The sequence below is a fragment of the Pseudorasbora parva genome, chromosome 19, assembly GCF_024679245.1.
Source record: "Pseudorasbora parva isolate DD20220531a chromosome 19, ASM2467924v1, whole genome shotgun sequence".
NCBI classification, from domain to species: Eukaryota; Metazoa; Chordata; class Actinopteri; order Cypriniformes; family Gobionidae; genus Pseudorasbora; species Pseudorasbora parva.
The window spans coordinates 22256610-22267799 of record NC_090190.1 but is presented as its reverse complement, the minus strand read 5'-3'; the positions used below and the strand labels follow the sequence as shown (position 1 = coordinate 22267799).

At 39.5% G+C, this 11190-nt stretch overlaps 1 protein-coding gene across 2 annotated transcripts in view; it reads right to left on the bottom strand.

The window, feature by feature from the left end:
- Nucleotides 1–618: 618 nt before the first annotated feature.
- lin28ab (lin-28 homolog Ab) overlaps nt 619–11190 on the bottom strand; it is a 29954-nt gene continuing 19382 nt past the window's right edge. For both annotated transcript variants that reach the window (XM_067426139.1, XM_067426138.1), the window contains exon 4: nt 619–945. In XM_067426139.1, the coding sequence (XP_067282240.1) occupies nt 726–945 (220 nt within the window). In that variant the 3' untranslated portion in view covers nt 619–725. The remainder of the gene's footprint in view (nt 946–11190) is intronic.

The following is an 11190-nucleotide window of genomic DNA, read 5'->3' as shown; positions in this document are numbered from 1 at the left end:
ATATATATATATATATATATGTGTGTGTGTGTGTGTAAGTTTAAGATTTGTACAAACTGTTAAACTCTATTTTTAAGCTTTTTTATTGGTATTTCTTTTTACTAATTAAATGTTATTAAATTCAAATTAATGGAATTTTAATGAGATGTGTAAATCTTGAGTGTACAACGTACAACATTTTACTCTAATATAAAAAAAAATGGGATTATCGATTAAGCAAAATATAATTAAAGCTTTATATATATATATATATATATATATATATATATATATATATATATATATTTTTTTTTTTTTTTTTTTTTTTTTTTTTTTTGGTTAGGCCTAATTATCATGGGGGGAAATCTTAATGGTTTTAAAATTTAAAATAAGCTTCTGACTTGGACATGTTTTTTGAGATGGGCCTCTGAATACATGCATTTCATCATCATCCATCTGAAACATCCCAGATCAATTCTGTGAATAGCCTGGACTTACGTCGCAAAGCACATTTTTACGAACATGATGGCTAACAATAGAGATGTACAGAATAGTGATCGTATTTTTCTTAGTATAACTTTCTATTAATTTCATCTGGTTTTTACATTTCCTGACTAAAGTACAAAAGTAAGAGGGGACATTCATTTCTGCTGTTTGAAAATGAAAAACCTGAGTTAGTTCCAAAAGCAGCTTTCCATTGAAATGTTATGATTGGTGCTTGTGTTTCCCTGACAAACTTCCCCCAACTAATCGGAGCACTCGGGAGGTAAGGGGGTGTGGCTCATGTCCTCTTCTTCTCCTGTTGAGGTTGTTGATTTTCCCTGAGATCCTGGTGACAACTGTTGTGCTTTGATTGGACAGTTGGCCACCATGTGGGAGATGCTTTGGCAAAAATGGCACTTTTTCGGCTGAGGTGGCAGTTGGCATTCTTTGGCATGATGATTTGGCCCTCCACAGTTGAAGCATCTGTAAACGGTGCGGGAAAACAAAGGTGTTATTTGCATGAAAGACCACTAGATGGCGGTCAAATGTTAGAAATCAAGGGCCATGGCAGATGAATTGTCATTCATGGGTAGGAAAAAATATTAAAGCCCATTTAGTATTTAGCATGTGAAGCGTTTATGTTTATAAGGTGTCCTCTTGTTACTGAAGATGAATGAGGATGGACACAACTGAGCTCCAAAAAGCAATCTTCTTATGATTATTATTATTTTTATTATTATTGTTGTTATTATTATTAGCAATAATAAATAAAAAAATATGTAACATTCAAAATTTGCTTAAATATAGTAAACGTAAATCAATTTGAGCTTAGTATGGTAGCTTACTACCGGTATATATGTGTGTGTGTGTGTGTGTGTGTGTGTGTGTGTGTGTGTGTGTGTGTGTGTGTGTGTGTGTGTGTGTGTGTGTGTGTGTGTGTGTGTGTGTCTTTAAAATGATAATTCACAACTTGTTTATGAATCACTTAATAAAAATAAACCATATAATAATGAATTGAAATGTATTTTATTTATTTTTATTAAGTGACTCAAACAAGTTATGAATAAATCATATTAAACTCATATTTATAAATCTATTTATCGTAAATAATTTATGTATAACATACTCAACAATAGTTTATTTGTGAGAATAGTAAATAAATTATGAATAAGCTATCATGTGAAACTCAAATGTATTTTATGTATTTATTTTTTTGTACAAGTAAACCATATAATACTGCATTAAAATATATTTTATTTACTTGAATTATAAACAAACAAGCAAACAAACAGACAAACAAATAAATAGAGTTTACCATGATAGCTTATTCACAATTTATTTACTATTCTCATAAATAAACAAATAAATAAATGCATTTATTTGTGTTTAGTATAACTTATACACAACTTATTTATGATTAAAATAATCGTATAAATAATAATAATAAATGTATTTTGTTTTAGTTAGTTTTTGATAACTTATTCACAACTTATTTACAATTCAAATAAATAAAAATTAAAAAAATGTTTAAAAAAATTGAGTTTAGTATGATTAAATAAAACTTATTTATGATTCAAATAAATAAATATGAGTTTAGTATGATAACTTATGATGATACTGATCTTACTCATGACATTTACGGGTCACTTAATAATTTTTTTATTAATTAAATAATTAATAAGAGTTTAGTATACTAACTTATTAATTAATTATTTAACAGTCACTACAGAGAAAAATAAATAAATCGATACATTTGAGTTCAATATTATAGGCTATGATTTACTTAAACATATATATAAAAATAACATATTTAATGAAAATAAATTTGAGTATTGTATGATAACTTATTCGCAACTTATTTACGTTTCACATAAATAAATAGATAGATAGATAGATAGATAGATAGATAGATAGATAGATAGATAAATAGATAGATAGATAGATAGATAGATAGATAGATAGATAGATAGATAGATAGATAGATAGATAGATAGATAGATAGATAGATAGATAGATAGATAGATAGATAGATAGATAGATAGATAGATAGATAGATAGATAGATAGATAGATAGATAGATAAATTAATTAATTAATAAACAACCAAATAAAAACAAAAACACATCTGAGTTATGCTAACTTACAACTTATTTTGCGAATCACTTAACATAGACACAAACAAGCAAACAAACGTTGACATGAATTGCGCTATATTCCAAGTCTTCTGAAGCTGCATATGTATAGCTGTATAAGTGGAGTTCAAATTACCGTTTTACTTATTTACTTTAGTCACTTAAATATAATTAATAAATAAGAGAAGTAGTTTACATGATTTGTGAAGTCTTCTAAAGCAGAGTGGAGTTCAGCGTCAGTTATAATATAACATTTTTGGTGTTTGAAATTCATTTAAATGAAAACTTCCTGTGCATTTAAGCCTATCAGTTCTCTGCTACACTGTCTCCCAGCAGCAGAACTGATGGGGGCGGGGGGGGGGGGGGGTGTTATTGATCGGCCAGAGGAAGGAGGTGTGCTTTGGAGGAGGTTGGGCATCTCTTTGGCTCTTTGTTTCAATATGCAGCATGACCTTTGCACTTTGATCCCTGCTCTCTCCTGCCCACCCCCACCCGGTTCACATACATCACACCTCAGGGTTGCTATGGCAGCATTCACCTCTGACCTTTCTCAGGCACCTACATCTGTTATTAATTAAAAGGACAGGATCTGATCCTCCATACAGACAGAGAGAAAGATGGAGTAGCAATGATAAGCAGCAGGAGAAAGTATATTTTACCAAATGGAAAATTGTCATGCTGAATTTGCTGCAGAAATTACAGGACTGTAACAATGCATCAGTGCTGCGTAACAGAGCTTATGGCACTCATTCATGCGCGATTGCCAAAATTGCAATCGCTTTGATCGGTTCAGATCCACGATCAACCAACCACTGTGATTAGATACAGCCGAGGATCGTGGGAGGTGCGTATCAATAACCTGCAGTTCTACTGTTGGGGGGTGGGTGAGTCTCCGTGTGCCTAAATTCTAAGCTATGAGATTTTTAAACAACCTATTGATTCAGCAGGTCAAGTCACCAACGCACAGGGTGGGGGAAGGAAATGCTCTTCAAGATACTGTGTCAAAGCAATTCAAAAGCTACATCCTGAACACATATATAAGCAAACAATATAAGTAGGTACTAAGGGGGAAAAATACCAAAAAAAATCTCAAACAAAGCTGAACTAACATCCAACATCCGATTATCACCTGTCAAGAGCACAATTGTTGACATTTTTGCAAATGTATTAAAACAGAAAAACAGAAATATCACATGGTCATTAGTATTCAGACCCGTTGCTCAGTCTTTAGTAGGAACAACCTTTTGATCTAAGATTTTCACACCAGGATTTGGTGATTCTCTGCCATCCCTCTTTGCAGATCCTCTCCAGTTCTGTCAGGTTGGATGGTAAACATTGGCGGACAGCCATTTTCAGGTCTCTCCAGAGATGCTCAATTGAGTTTAAGTCAGGTCTCTGGCTGGGCCATTCAAGAACAGTCACAGAGTTCCCACAAGAACTCCTTTGTTATTTTAGCAGTATGCTTATGGTCATTGTCTTGTTGGAAGGTGAACCTTCGGCCCAGTCTGAGGTCTTGAGCACTCCGGAGAAGGTTTTCGTCCAGTATATCCCTGTCCTTTGCCGCATTCATCTTTCCCTCAATTGCAACCAGTCGTCCTGTCCCTGTAGCTGACCCCACCCCCTCCCCCCACAGCATTATGCTGCCACCACTATGCTTCACTGTTGGGACTGTATTGGACCGGTGATATTTTTCTCCACACATACTGCTTAGAATTAAGGCAAAAAAAAAAAGTTCTATCTTGGTCTGATCGTGCAAACTTTCATGCGTCTTGCACTGAGGAGAGGCTTCCGTCGGGCCACTCTGCCATAAAGCCCCGACTGGTGGAGGGCTGCAGTGATGGTTGACTTTCAACAACTTTCTCCCATCTCCCAAGTGCATCTCTGGAGCTCAGCCCCAGTGATTTTGGGGTGTTCTTTACCTCTCTCACCAATGCTCTTCTCCCCTGATAGCTCAGTTTGGCTGGACGGCCAGCTCTAGGAATGGTTCGGGTCGTCCCAAATGTCTTCCATTTAAGGATTATAGGGGCACTGTGCTCTTAGGAACCTTAAGTGCAGGAGAAATGTTTTGTAACCTTGGCCAGATATGTGCCTTGCCACAATTCTGTCTCTGATCTCTTCAGGCAGTTCCTTTGACCTCATGATTCTCATTTGCTCTGACATGCGCTGTGAGCTGTAAGGTCTTACATAGACAGGGGTAGGCCTATAGGTGTTTGGCTTTCCTAATGAAGTCCAATCAGTATAATCAAACACAGCTGGACTTAAATGAAGGTGTAGAACCATCTGAAGGATGATCAGAAGAAATGGACAGCACCAGAGTTTTTTCTGTCAATATGGGGTGCTGTGTGTATACATTATTAAGAAAAAAAATGAACTTAAATGATTTTCAGCAAATGGCTGCAATATAATAAAGAGTGAAACATTTAAGGGGGTCTAAATACTTTCCATACCAACTGTATACAGTGAGGAAAATAAGTAATTGAACACCCTGATATTTTGTGAGTTCTCCCACTTAGAAATCATGGAGGGGTCTGAAATTATATCATAGGTGCATGTCCACTGTGAGAGACATAATCCCCCCCCCCAATTAATATTTGGTGCAGTAGCCTTTGTTTGCAATTACAGAGGTCAAACGTTTCCTGTGGTTTTTCACCAAGTTTAAACACACTGCAGGAGTAGTGACCACCCGTCCCGCGTTGCGCATGCGCGCACAGCGTTTGAAACCAAATTCATGCGTCCCGCAAATTGACAGTGTCACGCATAATTAATGCTTGCTCAAAAAAAAGTTGGTCGCTCTATATCCTCCTGCCTCAGGCAGCCAAACCAACATTACTTGACAGTTCAGCACAATCCTGTTGCCACACCCACTCCTCAGTTGAACTGCTGTTGTTAACTTTTTCATTGTTGTCATGACAGCGCACGCACGTGCATACCAGATACACTTGCAATTTTTTAGATGCGCACTTTCCTATTCGAAAGAAAGATGGAGTCTGAGGCACCGCAATCATCAACTAAAAAGAGAAGGAGTGGGTTCAAGAAGACTGGGAAAATGAATATTTGTGACAAAGGTGTTGAGGTGGATATCGAGAGAGCTTTTTGTCGCCTTTGCAAAACATCTTTCTCAATCGGACACGGAGAGTAAAATACGATGTCAAACGAACACAGACTCCCACTGCAAAAAAATGCTTTTCTTACGTAGTATTTTTGTCTTGTTTCTTGCCAAAATATCAAAACAATCTTAAAACAAGAAGTATTTACTAGACAAGCAAAAGTAATTGTCTTGGGAACAAATAACTAAAAATGAAGAGAGTTTTTGCTTAAAATAAGACAAACAATCTGCCAATGGGGTAAGAAAAAAAAGTTCAAAAAAGAAAAAAAGAAAGAAAGAAAATCGAAATAATTCGAAAACAAGACTATTTTTCTTACCCCATTGGCAGATTATTTTGCTTAATTTTGAGTTTTCCCCAAAACAAGACAATTTTTTACATGTCTAGTAAATGTTTCTTAATGTAAGAATGTTTAGATATTTAGACTTGAAACAAGACAAAAATACTAAGTAAGAATGCATTTTTTGGCAGTGCAGACTTTACTAACATGGAAGTTCACCATCTTTCCTCCCCTTCTGGTTCCGTGAACCTCTGGAGTTAACCTTAGTTAAGTTAAAGTTCAACTAAAAGTATTTTTTGTACTGTTCCTGTGGTGTTGAGCAACTACAATTTCTGTTAATCCTATAATGTTATATTATAATTTTTTTAAAGTGAATAAATTGTAATGAAAAATAAATAAAGTAAAATAGGCTAGCTAAAGTAAATCGTAAGTGGAAGTGCATCTGTCAATTCATTGAATGTTCTAAATATTATGTTAAAAAATACACATTGGTTGGCCTATTCATGAGCATACATCAGCAATTACACATGTTTAGGGGAATAGGGCATTATTAATATACCATGTAAGGTGCTGTGTTAGAAATGGGTAAACCACTATCTGCCCGTCTGCCTGTGAGGTGGGGCACCGCCAAGTCAGGCAGTGTCCCACATTGTCCCTCAGAAACACCCTTTGTCCCCGCTTGGGCTTATTAGCAGGTGGTCACCCTATGCAGGAGGGATTTTGGCCCGATCCTCCAGACAGATCTTCTCTAGATCAGTCAGGTTTTTGGCCTGTCGCTCAGAGGCGGATCTAGAGAACTATTTATGGGGTGGCAAGGGGGTGGCCTGAGAACTATGAGGGGTGGCAGCACTGAAGCAAGGATCCTTGCATGGTTCTTGTGGATTCAAGTAATAATATACGGACCCACTTTAGATTAGGTGGCCTTGACTACTATGTACTAACATTTTAATTAATCATTTGATACAATGCACTTATTGTGTACATACATGTTTTTACATTGTACTTACATTTAAAAAATATCTGCATGTAATTACGTCTGTAATTAATTTCTGTAGTTACATTTGTAAACAGTTGGCACTTCCCTTACACCTAACTCTACCCTTAAACTGACCCATCCCACCACACCTGTCCCTAACTCTACCCGTATCCACCTCAATATAAGCAAAGGTGTTTTGCAATACAATTTGAACACAGTAAGTACATTGTACTTATTTTTTTGATGTAAGTACATAGTACTTAAGGCCACCTAATATAAAGTGGGGCCAAATATACAATACATATTCAGTGTATATACACGGGGGCACACATTTGTAATGGTCTATAAAGATTAAAGACTTGTGTGATAGATTTTGCCTGAACCTGATAGCTGGACTTGACACTTAAATTTGAGTACAAGTTTATATCAAAATTAATTTACAAAGCATTACAAACAATACAGACACAATATATATGAATATAAGCCTACATTTTAAGGCAACCAGGTAACTTATTTTTGTATAAAGTCATCATATATCTCGTCTCACCAGTATCTAATAAAAAAAAGCACTGATTGTAACGAGAATATATGGTTTACAAGGTAAAAATATTTTGACATATGAATCTTTTTTTTTTTAAATGGCACAATGAACACAACCATGGGCACCTGACACATAGGGAGCTGGTGAACACATACCATGGGCACCTGACACATAGGGAGCTGGTGAACACATACCATGGGCACCTGACACATAGGGAGCTGGTGAACATAACCATGGGCACCTGACACACAGGGAGCTGGTGAACATATACCATGGGCTCCTGACACATAGGGAGCTGGTGAACACAACCATGGGCACCTGACACATAGGGAGCTGGTGAACACATACCATGGCACCTGACACATAGGGAGCTGGTGAACATAACCATAGGCACCTGACACATAGGGAGCTGGTGAACACATACCATGGGCTCCTGACACATAGGGAGCTGGTGAACATAACCATGGGCACCTGACACATAGGGAGCTGGTGAACACATACCATGGGCACCTGACACATAGGGAGCTGGTGAACATAACCATGGGCTCCTGACACATAGGGAGCTGGTGAACACAACCATGGGCACCTGACACATAGGGAGCTGGTGAACACATACCATGGCACCTGACACATAGCGAGCTGGTGAACATAACCATAGGCACCTGACACATAGGGAGCTGGTGAAAATAAGCATGGGCACCTGACACATAGGGAGCTGGTGAACACATACCATGGGCACCTGACACATAGGGAGCTGGTGAACACATACCATGGCACCTGACACATAGGGAGCTGGTGAACATAACCATGGGCTCCTGACACATAGGGAGCTGGTGAACATAACCATGGGCACCTGACACACAGGGAGCTGGTGAACACATACCATGGGCACCTGACACATAGGGAGCTGGTGAACACATACCATGGGCTCCTGACACATAGGGAGCTGGTGAACACATACCATGGGCTCCTGACACATAGGGAGCTGGTGAACATAACCATGGGCTCCTGACACATAGGGAGCTGGTGAACACATACCATGGGCTCCTGACACATAGGGAGCTGGTGAACACATACCATGGGCTCCTGACACATAGGGAGCTGGTGAACATAACCATGGGCTCCTGACACATAGGGAGCTGGTGAACACATACCATGGGCTCCTGACACATAGGGAGCTGGTGAACACATACCATGGGCTCCTGACACATAGGGAGCTGGTGAACATAACCATGGGCTCCTGACACATAGGGAGCTGGTGAACATAACCATGGGCACCTGACACATAGGGAGCTGGTGAACACATACCATGGCACCTGACACATAGGGAGCTGGTGAACACATACCATGGCACCTGACACATAGGGAGCTGGTGAACATAACCATGGGCACCTGACACATAGGGAGCTGGTGAACACATACCATGGGCTCCTGACACATAGGGAGCTGGTGAACATAACCATGGGCACCTGACACATAGGGAGCTGGTGAACACATACCATGGCACCTGACACATAGGGAGCTGGTGAACATAACCATGGGCACCTGACACATAGGGAGCTGGTGAACACATACCATGGGCACCTGACACATAGGGAGCTGGTAAACACATACCATGGGCTCCTGACACATAGGGAGCTGGTGAACACATACCATGGCACCTGACACATAGGGAGCTGATGAACACATACCATGGCACCTGACACATAGGGAGCTGGTGAACACATACCATGGGCACCTGACACATAGGGAGCTGGTGAACACATACCATGGGCACCTGACACATAGGGAGCTGGTGAACACATACCATGGGCACCTGACACATAGGGAGCTGGTGAACACATACCATGGGCACCTGACACATAGGGAGCTGGTGAACACATACCATGGCACCTGACACATAGGGAGCTGGTGAACATAACCATGGGCACCTGACACATAGGGAGCTGGTGAACACATACCATGGGCTCCTGACACATAGGGAGATGGTGAACACATACCATGGGCACCTGACACATAGGGAGCTGGTGAACACATACCATGGCTCCTGACACATAGGGAGCTGGTGAACACATACCATGGGCTCCTGACACATAGGGAGCTGGTGAACACATACCATGGGCTCCTGACACATAGGGAGCTGGTGAACATAACCATGGGCACCTGACACATAGGGAGCTGGTGAACACATACCATGGCACCTGACACATAGGGAGCTGGTGAACACATACCGTGGGCTCCTGACACATAGGGAGCTGGTGAACACATACCATGGGCTCCTGACACATAGGGAGCTGGTGAACACATACCATGGCACCTGACACATAGGGAGCTGGTGAACAGAACCATGGGCATCTGACACACAGGGAGCTGGTGAACACATACCATGGGCTCCTGACACATAGGGAGCTGGTGAACACATACCATGGCACCTGACACATAGGGAGCTGGTGAACATAACCATGGGCACCTGACACATAGGGAGCTGGTGAACACATACCATGGGCTCCTGACACACAGGGAGCTGGTGAACATAACCATGGGCACCTGACACATACCATGGGCTCCTGACACACAGGGAGCTGGTGAACATAACCATGGGCACCTGACACATAGGGAGCTGGTGAACATAACCATGGGCACCTGACACATAGGGAGCTGGTGTTTGAAGCTCTTGCTCTTCCCTTTCAAAGTCTGAGTGCTCTTCCTCCCTTAGCCCTCTCTCTTTCACCTCTTCACTCACTTCATGCTGCATTTCTTTTGTCTCATCACCTCTATCTAGCTCTTTGTCATCCATTTCTATATTTCTTTCTTCTACCACTCCATTTTCTCCTCTGCTGCGTTCCACAACTTAATTTGTACATATACTTTTTTCTGTTCTGTTTTATCTGCACCTTCCACTCCCACATCATCTGACTCTGATTTTCCTTTTCTTTTTGGTAAAAAAAAAACAACAACCATCTGTCAGCCTTTCGTTTCATAGTATCAAGACGTAAAAATAAGTACAAAGTTCTAGCTTTCTTTATTTACACTACACTAAAGTTCTAGCTTTCTTTATTTACACTAAAATAGTTTTAAAGTTTTGAAATAGTTAGTAAAACATTACGCCTGTTTCACACATAGCCCGTCTGCAGTCCGTATGTGATGCAGGAGCCGCGCGCTGTTGTGCTTTCACATTTGCCACCTTTGCGGTGCGCAACGGTTGTAAGCCTACTACAAACACAACCTTTATTCATTATTTTTTATTTCAAATCCAAACGTTGTTACTGAACATGATGGCATGTCAGTATAACAATACACCCTTTCATAGATGCCCATTTAAACGCACTAGGCCTACATTTAAACAACGTTTTATTCAATTAATTACTTTATATTTATATAGCCTTTACATTATATTTATATGTTGCTCATGCAAGTGGCAAAACATTTAAACATAGGTCTTTGTTAAAATCAGAAACATTTTACATTAAAACTTACAACAGACAAAAAAAAATCTAGTCTTTAATTTCTTACATTTTTAAATCTTTTTACAAGAAATCCTGCAGGTCATAAAGAACTTTATTTCTCCACCTCCAAGAAAGGATGAGTGCTCTCATTGTCTCCCTATTTACCTAAATGTGTCTTTTTCCTTCCTTTACCTGAGGCAAAACATCACGTGTTGACTTTGAAACAGATTAGACTAAAATTATATGCATC